Below are 19,866 nucleotides of genomic sequence, written 5' to 3'. Positions count from 1 at the left end.
CCAGCCCCTCCCTGGCTGATCAACCACTTCCCCTCCACCTGACGTGACCCAAACCAGTTTTTGAAAGCTGAAAAAATCTCCAGGTTCTTTCCCCCAGCACAGCCACGGTGGTGCAGCTGCTCACCGAGGCAGACTCTGAGGAGTCATCCTCCTCTGCTTCATCCCGACTGTCCTCGATCTCCTCCATCACCTCAGCCTTGGCCTCGGCCACCAGCTCCCGCAGGGCCCTGTTGCTGGTGACCTTGCTGACAAAGGGATGCTGAAAACCAAGCACAGGGAAAATGTCAGGTGGCCAAAGTCACACCCTGTGAGCCCAAGGAGGGCTTTGGGCTTTCAGAGACGTGAGGGTTCCTTGCACTGTCACTGGGATTTACCCGCACAGGAATTCACAGGAGAGAAGCTGGCTGAGCTTCAGGGCACACTGAACCTCAGATGCTCCCCAAAGCTGCTTTATGGCAGCAGCTCCCCCCCAAAAAAACAGCAGTGGGATTTAGACAAGGGACATCTGCCCACAGAATGTCACCATGAGCAGGGCAGGATCCCTGGGAGCAAAGAGAGCCTGGGGAAGGTTAAATTGGAATGGGGCTGGAATCACTCAGTGCTCACAGCATGAGATCACTCTGCTCACAGCACTGGGATCACTGCTCACAGCACTGGGATCACACTCCTCACAGCAGCTTCCAGTTTTTGCTGTGATTTTGGGAAGGGACAGGAGGAAAGGAATTGAATTTCAGTCAGGGCTAACCAGGCACAGCCCAAGCTGGCTGCCACAGGGGTGTTTTCAGGAGCTGCTTCTGTTCCAGATGGTGTCCACAGGTTGCTCCAAAGGGAGAAACATTGCTGATGCTTTTTGGACAGTTTTAGTGGCTGAAAAGTGCTATGAACTTTCTAAACAAGACAGAAATGATGTGAATCCAGTCTGGGATCACTGGTCTGGTCCCTACCTCCAGCAGCTGGGCAGCACTGGGCCGGGTCTCTGGGTTCTTGTCCAGCGCCTTCTTCAGGAAATCTCTGAACTCCAGGGACCTTCAAACACAGCTGGTGGTGAGAAACTCAGCACAGGAAAGGCCTCAAATAGCAGAGGGATCAGCTTGATCCCTCAGCAGGTTCTGCCCCAGCTTGCAACTGGCCATAATCAGCATTTTGCTCCCATGGGAAACCCTGTGCTCAGTAATTCTGATTGTTTGTATGAGAAGCAGTAACAGGGCCAGGTCAGGGACCAGGTTTTGCCTTTTCCTGTGCTGGCAGCAGATGGTGGGGACTGAGCCCATACCCCTGTGTGCCAGGCATGGGCAGAGGTAGGGCAGGACACAGCAGCTGTCCCCCAAGGGAGCCCATGGCAGCAGCAGCTGCTTGGGGACAAGGAGCCATCCCCAGAGCCCCATTGGGCAGGGTGGCTGTGAAGGAGCAGGAACCCCATAGGAGGGCACCCTCAGCCTGCAAAGTGCAGCTCTGAGCTGCAGAGCGTGGCCTTGATGTCACTTGTGGGCAGCTCCAGAGGCAGCTCCCACCCTGGCTGCTGCCTGTGACAATCCCTGGGACTGCTGTGACTCCAGGGCTCTGCCAGTCATTCGCTGCTGGCTCACCTGCAGCAGCTTTTATGATTTAGAAATAAGTTAATTAATTAAATAAATAAATAAATGGAAATTAGTGGCTTGTTTTCTTTAAATTAACTGTCTATTTTTCCTTTACGTGAAGAAATGGCATCCAGACTTCAGGGAAAGCAATTCTGGAGCTCTTGGCCATCTCCAGCTTTAGAGAAAAATCTGCCTTTCATATACACAGGTTGTTTTGAGAACAGCCAAGGGGTCACCCCTGGTTCTGGGGGGTCTGTGGGTGAGCAGCAGCTCTCCCTGTGCTGCCTGGACACTGAGAGCACAGTGTGAGCATCCTGCCCTCAGCCAGCACTGCCTCCCCAGCCCCCTGCGCACAGCTGGAGCTGGAACACAGCTAAACCCCGACCCAAATGAAGGAAAACTGCTAAAGCCAACTGGTTTTTCCTGCTGTGTGAGCTGGGAGGTGCCCCTGGGCTCCCCCTCACCATTTGGAGGGGCAGCTGAGCGTGGGCGGGTCGGACTTGGCGATCTTCAGCAGGACCCTCATGGGGTTCAGCTCGTGGTGGGGGGGCTCAATCTGAGCCATCTCGATCAGGGTGATGCCCAGGGACCAGATGTCAGCCTTGTAGTCGTAGGGAGTGTCCTTCATGGTCTCACACATCACCACCTCCGGGGCCATCCTGCGAGGGGCAGAGCGGGGCCGGGGTGAGGCCTGGCAGCAGCAATGAAAGAACCCACAAATAACCCACAGAGCTGCAGGAAACACAGCTCTTCCCCCCAGCCCCGGGCTTCAGAAGCAGCAGCATCTTTTCCACGGGGTGCAGCCCCCTCCCTGCTCCCCAGAAAACCCCCAGGCCGTTGACATCTGGCACGGATGTTGCCTCAGAGCATCAATCAATCCCCGCAATTCCACTCTTCCAGCAAGCTGGGGCGATTTAGAGGTTGTGCTTCTGGGGCAGGGACTCGTCCCCATGTGCTTGGAGTGGCTTCAAAGCCCATCTCAGCCCCGGGATGGGGGGAACACCCTCGTGTGACCCTCGCTACAAGCCTGGAGCACTGCGACCCCTCTGCAGCGCACGGGCTGCTCGCAGCTGCTCAGGCAGGGAAAAACCTTGAAGTGTGCAAGAAAATGGCCAAGAATCCTCATGCAGATCCTCCCACCCTAAGGCAGCGTGGCCCAGCACAGCCCAAAGCTTCAGAGCAAACCTGGTGTTCAGGAGTGAAGCCCTTCAGGAGCGGGGGACTCACCAGTAAGGGGTCCCAATGAAGGAATCTCGCTTCTGCAGGGTTTTCACGTTCTTGGCAGACACCCCAAAGTCAGCTGCAAAGAGCAGTAACATTAGAGGCTGGAGGAAAGCTGAAAAACCCTTCTGAGTTAGCACACTTGGCTGAGACACAGACTGGAAAGCAAACAACACACACTGATGTCACGGGGCTGTGTCCTCTGAGCCGAGCATCAGGAATTCAGCTTGGTTTGGGCTACATGACCCCCAGGGTTTTCCTCTCCCATGTGCTATAAAACAGGCACAACAACCCCCTCCTGCCAAACTTTACACGTCTGTGAGGAAATGGAGCTCTTTGCTGCAAAAAAAAAAGCAGCTCCATGGCTGATTTGATTATTATTTCCTAGCAAAAAGCCTGATTTTAGAGCAGAAAACCCAAAGTGCTGTTACATTCCTCCATAGCAGATTTCATTATTATTTCCTAGCAAAAAGCCTGATTTTAGAGCAGAAAAACCAAAATGCTGCTCCATTCCACCACAGCAGATTTCAGGATTTATTTCCTAGCAAAAAGGCTGATTTTAGAGCAGAAACCCCAAACTGCTGTTCCATTCCTTCCCTCCCAGCCACTGCAAGATGCCTCTCCCTGATTTTGTCCCATCTGAGCTCAGCCCAAATGGAAGCGGTCAGACCTGGAGGGGGCCCAGAGCCCAGCCCAGGTGGGTTTGCTCTCTGGGACAGCCCTGGGGGCAGCTGGAGGAGCTGTCACCCATGCCCAGCCTGAGCTCAGGGTGTCCCTGCCTGTCCTGCAGACAAATCCAGCCTCTCCTCCCCCAGTTCAGCTCCAGAGCAGAGCGAGCTGGCAAAGGAACCCTTTGGCAAGGCTGCCCCTGTCACCACCAAAGCTGCTGTGCAGATAAGAGGAATTGCTCCAGCTCCCAGCCCTGCCAGCTGGCAACCCTGCTCAGGATGCTCAGCAGGCCAAAACCCACAGAAATCGGGTTCAGAGAGGGATTAAATAAACCCAGGGAGGAGAAATGCATCAGGGGGTCTGAGCTGGCTGTGCCCTGGGGGCTGCAGCTCCATTTGCCTTTCCATGGAATAAAACCTTCCCCTCCTTGTGCAGAGGAGCATCCCTCAAGGCCAGCACACTCAGGGACACCCAAACCCTGCAAATGCAGCTCCAGCTGTCCCTGGGGAGGAGCAGAGGAGCATCCCTCAATGCCAGCACACTCAGGTGTGGTATTTTCTGGGGTCCCCCATGGCAGGAAGGAATGAATCTGACTCCATGTTCTTAGAAGGCTGTTATGGTATGGTATATTAAAAATATATTATATTATATTAAAATATATTATATTAAAAATATATTATATTATATTAAAAATATATTATATTACATTGAAAATATATTATATTACATTGAAAATATATTATATTATATTATATTATATTATATTATATTATATTATATTATATTATATTATATTATATTATATTATATTATATTATATTATATTATATCATACATGCTATACTAAACTATACTAAAGAATAGAGAAAAGATACAGACAGAATGCTGGAAGATAATACTGAAAAACTCATGACTCCTTCCAGAGTCCCAACACAGCTGGCTGTGATTGGTCACGAAGTCAAAACAACTCACAGGAAACCAATCCAACAACCACCTGTTGGTAAACAAATGTCCAAACCACATTCCAGAGAGCAGCAAAACACAGGAGAAGCAAAGCAGGTAATTATTGTTTTCCTTTTTTTTTTCTCTGAGGCTTCTCAGCTTCCCAGGAGAACAAATCCCGGTGAAGGAATTTTTCAGAAGATATGACAGTGACACTCAGGGACACCCAAACCCTACAGATGCAGCTCCAGCTGTCCCTGGGGAGGTGCCAGGGACTGACTCACCCAGCTTGATGTCCCCATCCTGGGTGAGGAGCACGTTGCCAGCCTTCAGGTCCCTGTGGATGATCCTTTTGCTGTGCAGGTAGTGCAGAGCTTCCAACATCTGGCGGCAGATCACCTGGATCTGGGGCTCAGTCAGGCCCCTGTCCAGCTCTGCAGGGAGGGACAGGGGGGTCAGACAGGACAGGGATCAAGGGATGCTCACCTGAGCAGCAGGAAGGGCCAGGTTACCCAGCAGGACATGGCAAAGCCACTGGCCCTGTGTCAGAGCAGCAGGGGATGATGGAAAGCAGCTTGTAAAGGTGATTTATTCCCTGAGACAGCACTTGCAGCAGGATTTCCACCTCCTGGAGCTGCTGGGAATGCTCACTGGGACAGTGGGGGAGAGGATGAGGAGGAGGAGCCAGAAATGCTTGGGATGGGGTCAGAACCCCAAATTCCCTGACAATTTGGGGAGGCAGACATGCTTCTGTGAGAGGAGGGAGCTGCACTGGCTCAGCACAGGCAAGAAGCCCAGGGAAAGGAGACCCAGGGAATGGTCCCTGCTGTGGGGGTGCAGTGCAGCCCCCCAAACATCCCCAGGGACACGCAGCACTTCCCAAAGGAACAGGACTGAAATGCTCAGCAGGGTTATCCCCAGCCACTGCTCTGAGCTGCTGGTCTGGGTAGCACCAGAGTTCAAGGAGTGCCTGGACACTCTCAGGCACATGATGGGGTTCTTGAGGCTGTCCTGTGCAGAGCCAGGAGCTGGGTTTTGTGTGTCCTTCCCAGCTCAGGATGCTCTGTGATTCAGTGATGCCATTTCTGGTGCTCACAGGGACAGCAGTGACCTCCCTGGGGAGGAGCATCCCTCAATACCAGCACACTCAGGGACACCCAAACCCTGCAGATGCAGCTCCAGCTGTCCCTGGGGAGGCAGCAGAGGAGCATCCCTCAATGCCAGCACACTCAGGTGTGGTATTTTCTGGGGTCCCTCGTGGCAGGAAGGAATGAATCTGACTCCATGTTCTCAGAAGACTGATATAATATACTGAACTAATATAATATATACTTATATTATATTAGTTCAGTATATTTATAGTTATATTATATATATATAATTTATTATATATATATTATATATATATAACTTATATATATAACTTATATTATATTATATATATAATATATATAACTATATATTATATATAGTTATATTATTATATAGTTATATATATAGTTATATTATATAGTTCAGTATATTTATATATATATTATATTAGTTATATATAACTATATATATAGTTATATAATTTTATATAATTATATTAATATATAATTATATATAATATATAATTATAATTGTATATATTATAATAATATAATTAATATATTACATATATTAATTATAATTAATTATAATTATATATATATATATATATATACTAATATAATATAATTAACTCTGAGCTCTGCTGGGCCACCTCCACCAGGCCAGGGTGAGAGCTCTGCAGAGCATCACCCCCCTCCAGATGGGCAGCATCTCCTGAGCTGCCCTCCCTCCCTCAGCAGATCCCTCCTCCAGAAGGGCTCAGCCAGCAGCAGATGGGGCTGATGGAGGGACCCCAGCAACTGGGCCAGATGTTTGCTCAGAGCAAGGACCTTCACCACGGCCTGGGGCTGCTGGCTCAGCCACTTTGCTCCTCCTCTCCTCACCAATGTCTCCCCTGCTCTGGGAAAAGCTGATGATTTTCACCCTCCATCTGGCAAAAAGAAGTTCCACTGGGCCACGGGTTTTGTACATAAGATTTTGAAGGGCAAACCCCAGCTGCAGGTGGGGATGGGAGGGGTGGACCAGGCAGCATTCAGCATTTCTGGAATTCTTGGATTTACTAATTCTGGGATTTACTAATTCTGGATTTACTAATTCTGGGAGCATTCCTGAGCTCCAGCTCCTCCTCACCCTCACTCAGGGGTCACAGAGCTACAGCCAGGCTGCTCTCTCATGGTTTTCTCTGCTGCCCCTGCCAGGTCCTCCAGAGAGGAGCCAGGAATGCTCAGGAGCATTTTTGTGTCCCAAGAGATGGGTAAAACCCCGCTGCTGAGGTTTCCCATGGGAAGGCATCACTCCCTCCAGCACTTCAGGAAAGGTATTTCTTCATGCAGTGATTTGGAGCAGCTTTAGAGTTCCTTAAAGGAGGGATGAGGTTCAAGGGCTGAGTTAAAGATGATAAATTCGGGAATAAAAAGCAAGTGAGGCCTTTGGAGGGATCAGGGCTGACAAGGAGTAACCCCCGGGGAGATGTGGCTCTGTCCCAGGGCCCTGGCAGGGTGGTGTCAGTGTCACATCTGCTGCCCCCAGCCAGGGCTCTTTTGGGGTGCAGCCACCATCCATGCTCCCAGCAGCTCTCTCTGCGAGGGAGGAGTTGGGAGAGGGGAGATTGCTGCAAACTGCAGTTCAGCAGAGCTCTGTGTGCCTCACAATGCCTGATACCACACAGAAAAGTCAGCAAGAGCAGCTGGGGAAATTCACCTTGACAGGAACCCAGCTTCAACATCTCAGCCTGCTGGGAGCTGTGGGAATGGGATCCCAGTGCCCCCAGCAGACAAATATTGAAATTCAGCTTTCCCCTGAAGCCAGACCCTCCCTTGTCCCCACCCCTGCTGATCCCAGCAGCTTTAAACCACAAAAGGACATTAGAATAGCCCAAAAACTCCCCCAGAGCTGCCACACCTTCTGCTGAGGGGATGGAAACAGGCAAACCCCTGGGAGAGAAAGGGCAGCGGTGGCACCCATGCCTGCCATGTGTCTGAGGGCTGCTCCTGGTGCCAGGGGGCTGCAAATGCCCAGGGGGCACAGCTGCACTCACCCAGCATGGTGGCATGGTGGCATGGTGGCATGGTGGCATGGTGGCATCCCACCCTTATCACCCCTGTCACCAGCTGGAAATGCCCAGGGGGCACAGCTGCACTCACCCAGCATGGTGGCATGGTGGCATCCCACCCCTGTCACCTGCTGGAAATGCCCAGAGGGCACAGCTGCACTCACCCAGCATGGTGGAATGGTGGCATGGTGGCATGGTTGGAATGGTGGCATCCCACCCCTGTCACCTGCTGGAAATGCCCAGAGGGCACAGCTGCACTCACCCAGCATGGTGGCATCCACGGCCCCGCCCGGGCAGAACTCGATCATGATCTGGGGGGCAAAGAGAGGGTTAAGGTCAGGCTGGGTCCCACTGGGCGAGGGGAGGGGAGCAGAGCTGGGCTGGATTCCCTGCCCTGCCTTGTGAGCTCCCCTTGGGCACTGCCAGGAGCTGCCAGCCCCGGGCTCAGGTGCCACCCTCTGCCCAGCTCCCAGCGACCCTCCCGGGGCTGGGGCACCCCCAGCAGCCCCGGAGCTGCTGCCCAGCCCAGCAGCAGCCTCAGGATTTGGGGCTGCCCCTGTTTCCATCCCTCCCCTGCCTTGGGAGCAGCACTGCCAGCAGGGTGGGATAACTGTCATAGCTGCAAGCTGACGTGGCTGAGAGGCTTCAGGCAGGGTTTTCCCGGCCAAGTGAGCGATGGGGAGGGCTCTTGTGTCTTTAGGGAAGGGTTTTTTAGCTGGTTTCATTTCCCCACATTGCTCAGTCGTTTGTTGCTCTCTTATTTGGAGCAGTTTGAGGGGAAAGCGTGTCAATAAACAGGGTGAGCACATTCCCCAGATGCTGCCATTTTTCCCCAGGGATGTGCAGAGCCCTGCCAGTCCCACACATCTGCTTGCCATGAGTGGTCCCCAGCACCTCAGGGATGCAGATCCTCTCCCCTCAGCTCTGCACAGGCTCAGCAATCCCCTGCTCACATCAACTGATTGCAATTTCAAGCAGCCAGGGATTACAGGGGACAAGAGCTGCTTCACCTCTCCAAGCAGCTCTCCTCCTCGTGGAGGTGACACAGGGCAGCATTCCAGAGTGGTGAAATGCCAGAGGTGACTCTGAGGACAGCCCTGAGCTGTGTTTACAGCTCAGCTCAGCTCTCTGAACCCATCCAGAGGGGCTCACGTCACTCAGAGCAGCTCCAAGCACTGGCCCAGGAGCTCAGGGGAGAAGGTTTGAGATCCATTTCCCATGGTTTGATCCTGCAGCCCCAGGAAAGCCACATCCCACCCCTGTCACCTGCTGGGAGACAATGGGGAGCAGGAGCAGGACTGGAGCTGCTCTGGGCAATCAGCCCAGGGCCAAGGAGGCAGAGAGGGACAAACTGAGGGGACAAACCCAGGCAGGTGTGACAGGGGCACCACTGGAGGAGAATAACCAGGGGCCAGGGAGAGAAATATTTGGGAAGAAGACAACAGAACCATCCCCAAACCAGGAGAACCCATGCCCACGCATGCAGGTGGAAGCCTGGCAGCAGGGATGGGGCCAGCAGAGCAGCAGTGGGACATAACAACACTTGCTTGTTGTTTAATACCCTGAGCCAGAGCTCCAGCAGCTTCCTGAGCACATGGAAGGGCAGGAATTATCCCCAGGCACAGAACTGCCCTGTGCCCCACTGTCACCCCAAAGAGCCCCAGGAGCACCATTCCAGCCCATTGCTTTTGTGGTGCTCCTCACCACATTCATCAGAGCAGAATAAACCAGCAGCGGCCACCAGCCCTTCCTGGGCTCCTCAGAGCAAACCTCACAAAATTCCAGCCAGGTTTGCAGCCTGGCAATGAGGAAATGAGCAGCACCAGTCCCTCTGCAGCAGCGTGAGCCTGTGTGTCCATCCAGGCCCAGCAGGCTGCAGCTGGGCACTGGGAACACAGGAAACTCCCAAATGTGCATTTTCAACTTCCAAATGTCCCATTTTCAACTTCCAAATGTCCCATTTTCAACTTCCAAATGTGCATTTTCAACAAGGGCAGAGATGTCAATGAATAATTCTGGGTGTGACCAGGGCAGCTAAAAAAATAACGAGCTGGTTTCAGCCCCAGAAATGCAATTTAAACAAACAGAGCTGGCAGTGTCCCAGATCACCCTCTGAGCACACTTCCTTCGGGAGCAGGGCCAGCCTGGAGAGGGCTCTGCCATGGAGGTGACATCAGCAGCTGTGTGAGAGCTGGGAGCACCCACAGCTCCTCCTGCTGCTGCTGCTGCTGCTGCTCGGGGCCCTGTGGGTGTGCAGGCAGCAAACATCCTGTTCCTGATGATTTCCTGTGCACAAGAAACCCAGGGACTTCCAGGATTTTTGTGCAGAGGAAATCACTGTCCCAGGAAACCCAGGGACTTCCTCAGCCCAGGCAGCTGGGGGGACACAGGGTTCCTGTGCCACATCGAAGCTCCTACGAATCCACCATCCCTGTTTTGGCCTCCAGTCCATTACAACCACCCCAAGAGTCACTGGTAGCTCCATTTCTGAGTTATCTGAGCCACACAACAGAGTGACAGGCACAGGCAGAGCGCCCAGCCCCAAATCAGCCCCAGCCAAGGGGCCCAGAACCCCCTGGGCTCACTCCCAGCTCCAGGGGATGCTCTGGCTGCACACACACAGCAGATTTGGGCAGCGGGGTTGACAGAGAAAGGAACTTGCTCTCAGTACCTGTGAAAACCTCTGTGACAGCTTGAATAAAACATGTGAAACAAAACAAAAGCACAGAGCTCTGCAGGCAGACACCACAAAACCTTTCCTTTTCAAAAAACCTCTGCAACGGCCAACATTAAAGTTAAATTCATAAGAGAAATTCCTCTCAAGTTAAATAGTGGGCACCTCGATTTTTCCCATGGCTTATCTTGATCCTGTGCTCACCACAGCAGGATCTGGAAGGATTTGGGCTCTGACAGACCAGGAGCAGCCTCTCCTGCCCAGGTACTAATAAATAGTAAATTTAAATTAATAACAGAAAGTCCACTCAAGTTCAATGGTGGACACCTCGATTTTTCCCATGGATCATCTCAATCCTGTGCTCACCACAGCAGGATCTGGAGGCATTTTGGGTGACAAAAAACCAAGGAGCAGCCTCTGACAAACCAGGAGCAGCCTCTCCTGCCCAGGTACTAATAAACATTAAATTTAAATTAATAAAAGTCCACTCAAGTTAAAGGGCTTTGCTGGTCACCTCGATTTTCCCTATGGCTCTTAATCTTAATCCTGTGCTCACCACAGCAGGATCTGGAAGCATTTGGGGTCTGACAGACCAGGAGCAGCCTCTCCTGCCCAAGTACTAATAAACATTAAATTTAAATTAATAAGAGAAAGTCCACTTGAGTTCAATGGTGGTCACCTAGATTTTCCCTATGGCTCTTAATCCTAATCCTGTGCTCACCACAGCAGGATCTGGAGGCATTTTGGGTGACAAAAACCAAGGGACAGCCTCTGACAAACCAGGAGCAGCCTCTCCTGCCCAGGTACTGATCAACATTAAATTTAAATTAATAAGAGAAAGTCCACTCAAGTTCAAGGGTGGTCACCTCGATTTTCCCTATGGCTCTTAATCCTAATCCCGTGCTCACCACAGCAGGATCTGGAAGCATTTGGGGTCTGGCAAACCAGGAGCATCCTCTCCTGCCCAGGTACCCCCAAGCTGGCACCAAGGCCCAGCTCACTCCTCCCACTCCTGCCTCCTGGGCATGTCTGAACGCCTGGAACTTTCTGCATGGCTAAAACAAAGAGAAAAACCACACATAAAAAGCTTATCTTGAGAGATAATGTCACCAAACAGTGCCCAGTGGCCAAGGGTGGGACAGCTGCTGGCCCCAGCAGGGTTTGGCTCTTACCCAGAGGGCAGTGCCCACAGACCCTTCCCTGGCAGGCAGGAGGGGCCAGGGGGTGGACAGCAGAAGGCACCAGGTGGGAAAGCTCCTGCCAGGGGTGGCCCTGGGGGCACCTGAGGGCAGGGCTGGCAGCCCAGGGGTGCCAGGGCACTGCAGGTGAGGGTCCCTGCAGGCTTCTCCTGGGGCTGTGCAGAGCTCCTCGAGGAGCCTGGGGTCACAGAGGGGCTCCAGAGCCCCCAGGGCCAGCCCTGTGTGGGTTTGCTCCCTGTTGGTGTTCTGAGTATCTGTGAACACTCATGGGGTTAGGGGGAAATGCTGTGCTGGCTCTGCACTACAGCCCTGCAGCAGTCAAGGAATCTCACTGAGAGCCTTCAGGAGGTCATGGAAAGGGTTCAGACCCCTCTGCCCATCATGTGTGGGATTGTTGTGTGGGCAGGAGGGGGAAGATGGGAGGGTGGGAGCACATGGAGAGAGAGCCCTTGCAGAGAGCTGGGGAAGGAAATGCTGTCAGCTCCCTCCTTGCCACCCATCACACCTGGCCCAGCTTCTCTCACACAGTGGGAGGCTGCAGGGGCTGGGGTTGTCCAGGCTGGCTCTGGGGACAGCCCAGATTTTGGGTTTTATCTGCATTAATGAATCAGTTTTAACCTGGGGGCCCAGTGCAGGGTCAGGAGCTGGACTTTGATGATCCTGGAGGGTCCCTTCCAGCTCAGGATATCCTCAGGTGATTCTGTGACACCGTGACAAGAACTGCAGCCCCCAGTGGGCACAGAGCCCTGCCATGCCCCCAGACCCACCCTGCCTGGCCCAGGGAACTTCCAAATGTGCCTTTTCAACTTCCAAATGTGCCTTTTCAACTTCCAAATGTGCATTTTTCAACTTCCAAATGTGCATTTTTCAAGCAGCCCCCACCATTTCCTCCCAGGCTGCAGCAGTGGGGCTCTCTGTGCTTGTGGGAGCAGCTCTGGAAGCCACAGCATCCTGCTGCCACGGCCACCCCTGCACCCACGTGGCTCTGCCACGTTTCTGGGCCAGCTCTGAGGTGTCCCCGTCACCCACAATGGAAAGCAGCCCCAGCCCAGCCTTGTGCTGGCACACAGGGGCTGCAGAGATAAGAAAACCAAATTTGCTAAAGGAAACCGTGCTGCACTTGCAGAGAGAGCTGGGGGAGGAAATGTGTCAGGTTCCTTCCTGCCACCCCTCACACCTGGCCCACCTTCTCTGCACCCAGGCTGTGCAGCTGGCACAAAGCTCCAGGGGCAGTTTTTGTAGCTGGGAGTTCCTGTGCCTGTTCTGTGCCCCTCTCAGCCAGGAGCTGCTCCCTGTGTGCAGCACCAGCACAGCTGCAGCAGCCAGGGCCCCCAGCTCCTCGGGCTCTTTCCCTTCTCCCTTTGCTGTGGTTCTGCTGAATGTGAAGGAAATTCCTGTCTGCTTTTCCTGTAAGAGGGTGGTGATGCCAGGAAAGCCCTGCTGGGCACCTCTGCGGGCACATCTGGCTCCTTCCTCTCCATGCCAGGGAGCCCTGAGGTGTCCCTGTGGTGTCCCTGAGGTGTCCCTGAGGTGTCCCTGTGGTGTCCCTGCATGTCCCTGCGGTGTCCCTGCAGTGTCCCTGCATGTCCCTGTGGTGTCCCTGAGGTGTCCCTGCAGTGTCCCTGCATGTCCCTGAGGTGTCCCTGAGGTGTCCCTGCGGTGCAGCAGGGCTGGGGCCAGCTGGGACGCTCCTTTTCCATGCCCTGCTCCAATCTGGAAAACGCCCAGGTGGAAATGGCTGCTCCACCAGATGGGCTCACCCAGAGCAAGGCTGAGCTGCCCCTGCTCTCTGCTGGGGGCTGAGCCACAAAATCCTTCCCAAGCTCATTCCTGGAGCCCCACGAGGCCAGAGCAGCACCAAGACAAAAGGGGACAACACCCAAGAGCCAGTGGGAGCTGCAAAAGCCACCAGCTCCAGCTGCAGCCAGCCCTCAGCAGCCACAGAGAGGGCACAGAACAATCCAGAAGCCACCAAAGGCCTCTTGGCTGCCCCAGAGCAGCACAAATGTCAAAAGCTGGCCTGACATGGCAAATATGCTGTAGGTGGAAGTGAAATAATTCCCTCTCTGTAAGAGAAGGCTCCAAGCTTGCCAATTTTCCCTCACGGACAAGGGCACCATTCAGAGACTTTAAATATAATAAACCTTTTCTGCCCCCTTTTCTGGACAAAATAACCTACAGAGAAAAATATTTGAAGTCAGAAATGAAAAAAGGCTGTCCCCATAAGGGGTGTGGGGGGGAAGAAGATGCAGGGCAGGAAACAAGGAACACAAAGTTTAGGGAGTTTCAGAGTAAGAAAACTTCATGGAGAATAAAGTCAATACTCCTGGCGAAGTGCAGGGCTCCCTGCTGATCTTAAGGAAACTGGGGATGAGTTCTCCACATTGAAATCACTGCAAGATGACAAAATGTTTCCTTGGACTGCCCCCCACAGATGGCAGAAATATTCCCATCCCTGCTGCAATTTTGGCAGCACAAATTGAAACTCCTTTGAGTTCGACCAAATGGTTTTGATGTTGCAAAAAAGCTCCTTGTGCTGCTTGGAGGGCTGTGAGTGGGATCCCTTTTCTCACCAAGTTATCAGCATTTAGAGGCCACTGAGTTCACTTTGTTACGGGATGGGAAGCAAAACTCCAGGAATGGTTTCAGATATAAACAGCAAAAAGGAAGAAGTTGCTGCTTCAGTGGGAAGATTCCCCAAGTGCCCTGTGTCAGCATCTGACAGAGATGAGGCATCTCAGGAGGGCAAAGCTCACTGGAGAGCTGGAGTTTGACCCAGGACAAGTTTCCTGGTGGCTTTTATGGAGTCAGCAGTTCCAGCACAGCCCAGAGCCTCACCTGGCCACGAGGACAATGCAGTGAAGGGCTGGCCAAGGGCTCGATGAGTTTTCCACTCCTGCCTGGCATCTCCCTAGAAACAACAACCCCTTGTCCTCATCATCCCCAAATTCCCAGCATGAGGTGCCTGGATCCACCACACAACCTGAGTGTTGCTGGTTAACAATTCCAGGGCTTTTTAGAAACAACAACCCCTTGTCCTCATCATCCCCAAATTCCCAGCACAGGGTGCCTGGATCCACCACACAACCTGAGTGTTGCTGGTTAACAGTTCCAGTGAGGGCTTTGAAGTCAATGGATCACTCCAGGCCACGAGGTCTGCAAAAGGACATCCCTCCCTCCCTGCAAATGACAATTTCAGGCTATATCTGAAACAGAATAAAGTTTAAACCTGCAAGCTATCCCTCCTTGCTGAAGCTGGATTTCAAGGCACTGTCTCCTATCCACGGGGAGTTCATAAATATTCCTGTCTATGCAAACTCTGCTCCTTAGCATTCCCTGGGAGATCCAGCCAAGTGGGAACGTGGCTTATTGCAATTCAGTCCTAAACAAAGTTTTCAGGTGCTTTGAAAACTGATTTGCCTACAAGGCTTCTTGTCTGCTCTGCTTCTCTTTTCATGAAGCTCCGGCCTCACGTTACAGCCCTGCACTGGGACTCAGCACCCAGCACTCATTCCCAAGTGCCATTTACCCTTGGGGAAACTTTAGGCAAATCCCTGTCTGTGCCTTCACTCTCAGAGCCAGGATAATGACACCAGGCCTTTTCTAAAGCGTTCCAGGGTGTGCAGATGACAAGGCTGAGCAATCACAAGGAATTATTACCTCAATAACCTCTTCATGCAACGTTATCCTGTGCAAAGGGTGGCAGACAAAGGTTTCTGTTCTCCTTTGGGCTGTCGTGTTGGTACCTGCAGGAGCACTCCTGAACTCAGCTGGGCTGGGGCAATTTGCCTGATACATAAATCATTTTGGGGGTTGCTAAAAATCATTTGGTTTCCCTCTGTTTTAAGGGAATAGGATTTACCCAGAATAGGGTTTAGGGTCACTTGCCAGGAGGCTGAATGCCGAAGCTCACGTTCACAGCACAGGGGGGGCCCATGGAACCTGCTGCCCAGATTTCCAGCAGAAGAAGATTCAGACCTCCAGGCCTTTGGGAATGGCCAGGCAGAGAGCAGGGAAGGAGGTGTCACCCAGAGATGTGACCCAGAGCATCCCAGCTGGCAGAGACAGGGCCCCAAGGCCGGAGCAGGGGTGACCACCCTCTCCAACTGTGCTGCTCTGAACAGCAAGCTGCTGACCCTGGAAATGCAGCAAAGTGCCAAAAAGCCACTGGGCTGCATCACTTTTTCCACTCTGCAGCTCTGGCCAAGCTGAGGAGCTGCCCCCGAGGACAGGGAGGGGACCCTGCGATGTCCCTGCTGCATTCCCAGGGCCAGGCCATGCCCTGCTGCTATCTGCCCACACCTGCTCCTCTCCCACCCACCCTGCTCGACTTCCTGGGGGTGTTTTGCGCTTCTGCCCGAATTCTGGACTGGTAGGAATTTGGAAACCGGTCCAGCAAACCCCACCCCCTCAGTGCCGCTCCCAGCGGGGCCGATCCTGAGCAGCTCCCCAGCCCTGCATGTCCCAGGGAGCTGCCAGCTCCCACGGGGACCGGGATTTATGCTCCTGCAGCTGGGGCAAGGAGGAAGGGGAGGGATTGCTGCTCCTCTGGTGAGCTGTTCAGCAGAGTTTGGGATCTCTTTGTTTCCCTGGGTTTTCCCTGGGCCGCGCTCGAGTGCCGCCAGCTCCAACGACAAAGTTCAACAACTTCTGGGGGAAGTTTGGTACAAGGCTCCAGGAGCAGGAGGCCAAGTAGGAAGGGCTGCGGCTCTGCTGCCAAGTGGAGCTTTAAAGGGACACAAAGAGCCTCGGGATTCCTCAGGGACCGAGGGCTGAGCAGCCTGGAGAGCCTTGCTCTGGTCCAGCGTTCACACAAACAAATCGCCACGGGCATCCAGCCAAGCTCAGGCTGCTCACCCTGCAAGACATCCCTGCAAGTTGTGATAACCTCCCCTTGCTAAGGAAAGCTGTGGGGAATCTGAGCCTGCTACCAGCTCCCTTTTCTGTTTGTTTTAAAGCAAAGGTATTGCCAGCCTCAGAGGCTGCAGATGCTTTACATAGCCCAGCAGTCGAGTGCATGGGATAATGAACGTTTCTTTATGCTACAGGATTTTCAAGAATGCCCAAATCTCCAGTCAACATCCATATCAAAGGGGGAGCAATCCCAAAAGTCCCTGGCTGAGCAGGTCAGGGCCTGCCCACAGCAAATGCAAAGGGCTTTTTTAAGGTGAGTACAAAGAGCAGCACAGAGCTGAGTGTCTGTGCCAGCTGTAGGAGCCTGTACCCACACAGGAGAAACCCTAAGCTGATTCAATGAGCCGTTCCCCAAAAGGCCCAGGCAGGCAGGGTTACCTGCACGGTGCAGTAACCCCTGCTTTGATCTCCAGGAAAAGGCTGCTTATTCAAACACCCTTTTGCCATGGCAACCGTGGGGCAGGGAGAAGCAGGGAGGGGGAGACAACTCCCCAGGGCTCCCCTGGAAAAGCTGTCCCAGCACCAGCACGGTGCTTCAACACCTGGGGCCAAATGATGTTTTAATATCATTGGATTTCTAGAGCTATCCTGAATTTCTAGAGATTCCTGGAGCATCTCAGGCTGCCTGGGTTTGCTGCTGGGCTGCCTGGGCACAGCCACCATGCCCTGGGAGCAGAGGTTTCCTGCAGGAGAGGTCGGGTTCTTCACAGCAAACAAAACTCTCCTCCCCTGTGTGTTATCACTGCTCTGGCTGGGAACAGCACAGGGCTTCAGCAGCAGCAGCACCACATCAAAAGTTCCTCCCTTCCTCTGAGGTCTCAGCCTGGCTTTTTGTTGTTGTTTTGGAAGGGGGGGAAAAAAGACTCCCAAAGATGCAGCCCTCGAGAGGGACACAAAACACAAGAGCTGTTGTGTTCCTTTCCCATGCTGTAATAATTATCAGCAAAAATTCTGTTCAAAGCAAGCAAACCCCCCCTTTCAGCCCCATTCCTAAGGCACAAATAACTTTAAAAAGTCCCCATTTTAAAAGCTGTGTTATCTTGGGCGAGGGGGATTTGCTTCTGTGTTTCCAAGTCCTGCATCACAGTGCAGGAAAAGAGAATTTCAAATGTGTCCCAGCCACAAGGACTCAAACCAAACTCTTTAAAAGAAAGCATGAGAATCTCAGCTTTCATTCAGTGCCCCCATTTCCAGCAGCCAGGATTTATGCAAAAGAACACGAAATGCCACGGGGCTTGTAATAAAAATAAAATAAAATAAAATCCTGAAAGCTCCCACCAGGGCAGTTCTGCAGCTTCCCTGGGCTGTTTTCAAGCAGCACAAGACTTCTTGGCCTCTGCCACGAGCAAAGAAAAGGAGGTGGAGGGGGATGGAATGAGATAGGAGCTGCTGGCAGGGCACAGCCTCTCTGCAGAGGATTTAAATGCCAAGAAAGTTCGTGCTGGATGCTGTTATCCCAGCAGATTTATTCCTGGGAACTCGCTGGGGCTCTCCCAACCCTTGCTCACAGTGGGCTTTGCTCCATCCCACACAAGAACTGGGGTTTTCCTCCTTTTACACTTAACACCAACCAGGTACAAAACCCAGAGGAACTCTCTGGTTTGTGCTTTCCTTTCCAGTGCTGTGGATTTTTCTGCCACCTCCCCTTGCACAGAGAGGTCTTTTGCTCCATAAATATTTCATGGCCCCTCCTGGCTGCTGGAGCACAAAGCCAGAGCCTGGCAGAGGAGCCAGGGGGACCTGACCCAGCTCAGGAGGAGCAGAGGGTTCCTCACACATTTCCCTTGTGAAGCCAAGGAAAGAGCAGCCAGAGTGATTTAGGAAGAGCCCCTCTGAGGCTGAGCCTGCTTGTGGCCCTGTGAATTATTCAAGCAGCTGTCATCCAGGAGCTTGGGCACATCTGGAGCTGCTCACTTGGAATGTTCTCTTTCCATGCTGGGCTGTGAGGAGCAAGGAAGCCACAGAGGGCTCCTGACCACACAGGCACCCCCAGAGTGGATAAAACCAGAGGGTTTTATCCAGAGCCACTCTGAGAACCCAGGCACCCAGCATGCAAACGATCCAGGAAAATGCTGCTTCAAACAACTGCACAGACAGCAATGAGGATGGGATGTGGGCAGAGCAATAGAAGGTGCTGTTTATATTTGGATGCAAATTTTCCCCAGCAGCACTGGAGACCAAGCAGTGGAAGGTTTGGACTTCAGGGAAAATCTGGTAGGGACTAAAAGCCTTGCAGAAATAAAACAGCCTGGTTTAATGACTGCCCTGCAAGCCAGGAAAACACTGGAGCATTAATAAAACCAGCCTGAGCACTGAAATGCAAATGCTACTCCAAAAATGAACTAAAGAGAAGGATCCTGCTCCCAGACCAATTCTGGGGCTGCAAGGGTGGGTTTGGCAGAACCCCAGGCCCTGCCCTGGTGGGGAGCCCCACACAGGAGGCTCCTGTGGCAGAATTTTAATTTTGGCAGGTCCCAAAGCCCTCCCTGGACAAAGGGACTCTGCAATCCCTTTCCTCCAGGAAGGAAGGAAGGCAAAGCTTCCTTGGCTTTGGGAGGGCGCTGACATTTCAGAGAAGAGCAGGGGCCACGTGGAAGATGCAGGCAGAGCAGGGAGGTGAAGCCAGGAGAGGGTGGCAGATGAAGCAGCCTCATCTCTCACCCCGGCTCAGGCTGGGTTTGCCTTTTTACTTTAGCCCAGATTAATCCTGCTGCACTTGCAGTCCATCCAAATCCCAAGTCCCCTCCTGGGAGAGATGTTTGTCCTTCCCTTCCTTAGCAGAGCACATATTTACCTTGCTCTTTAACACACCAGGGCTCAGAATCCATCCAAAATACCAAGGGGACAACTCAGCTCCCTCGAGACCAGAAGAGAGAGCAGAAACACCCCAGCACTCCAAGCTCTGGGTGTCCCACAGAGCTCAGGGGCTTTAGCCATGGATTTTTAACACAGAAAACACGTGCTGACAATGCAGAAGGTGCCTGCAGAAGCAGCCCAATGAAACATCCCTCTCCTGCACTGCTGGAGCCAGGAGTGAGCCAGGCTGGGACTGGCAGCTCCAGCAGCTCAGCTCACCCCAGGGCAAGCCCCAAAAGCTGAGATCTCCGCTTTAACTCTGGTAAATCTACTCAGGGAGGCCACAAAGGCACCCGAGACGTTAAAAACAGGAAGGAAGAAGCAGCAGAGCTGCTGAATGCAGCCTTTGCCACTCTCCTGACTTCCTGCAGTTCAAGGAGCAGCAGATGAACTGAGATGGGTTTGGAAATGCTGCTGTTCACCTGATTTCCACAATCCTCACCCAGAGCACCCAAGGGCTCACTCCCTCAGCCTCTCCATGCCCTGCACAGAGCACAGGAAGGAGGGGCCTTTCACACTCAGCTTCCTCAGCTTCCTCTGCTGCCTCTCACACTCAGCTGCCTCTGCTGCCAGGCACTCTGAGAGAGCAGCAGGCAGGGGAAATAAAAAACCGTATTTAAACCTGCTGGGCTAGGGAGAGAGCTGCAGGAACCTGCTGTTCCAGCCCTT

At 52.8% G+C, this 19,866-nt stretch overlaps 1 protein-coding gene across 2 annotated transcripts in view; it reads right to left on the bottom strand.

The window, feature by feature from the left end:
• STK10 (serine/threonine kinase 10) overlaps positions 1-19,866 on the bottom strand; it is a 44,576-nt gene that overhangs the window by 11,652 nt on the left and 13,058 nt on the right. Inside the window, exons 3-8 of one of the 2 annotated variants that reach the window (XM_077186450.1) lie at positions 7,817-7,865; positions 4,694-4,843; positions 2,805-2,877; positions 2,042-2,236; positions 945-1,026; positions 125-259 (exon numbers count right to left, since the gene is read on the bottom strand). In XM_077186450.1, the coding sequence (XP_077042565.1) occupies positions 125-259; positions 945-1,026; positions 2,042-2,236; positions 2,805-2,877; positions 4,694-4,843; positions 7,817-7,865 (684 nt within the window). Of the gene's footprint in view, positions 1-124; positions 260-944; positions 1,027-2,041; positions 2,237-2,804; positions 2,878-4,693; positions 4,844-7,539; positions 7,549-7,816; positions 7,866-19,866 lie in introns of those variants that run through there. The other variant, XM_077186451.1, reaches the window with a different exon arrangement.

Source organism: Agelaius phoeniceus, chromosome 15 (genome assembly GCF_051311805.1).
Source record: "Agelaius phoeniceus isolate bAgePho1 chromosome 15, bAgePho1.hap1, whole genome shotgun sequence".
NCBI classification, from domain to species: Eukaryota; Metazoa; Chordata; class Aves; order Passeriformes; family Icteridae; genus Agelaius; species Agelaius phoeniceus.
Note: the sequence above shows the minus strand (reverse complement) of the source record. Positions and strands in the feature narration are given on the sequence as shown.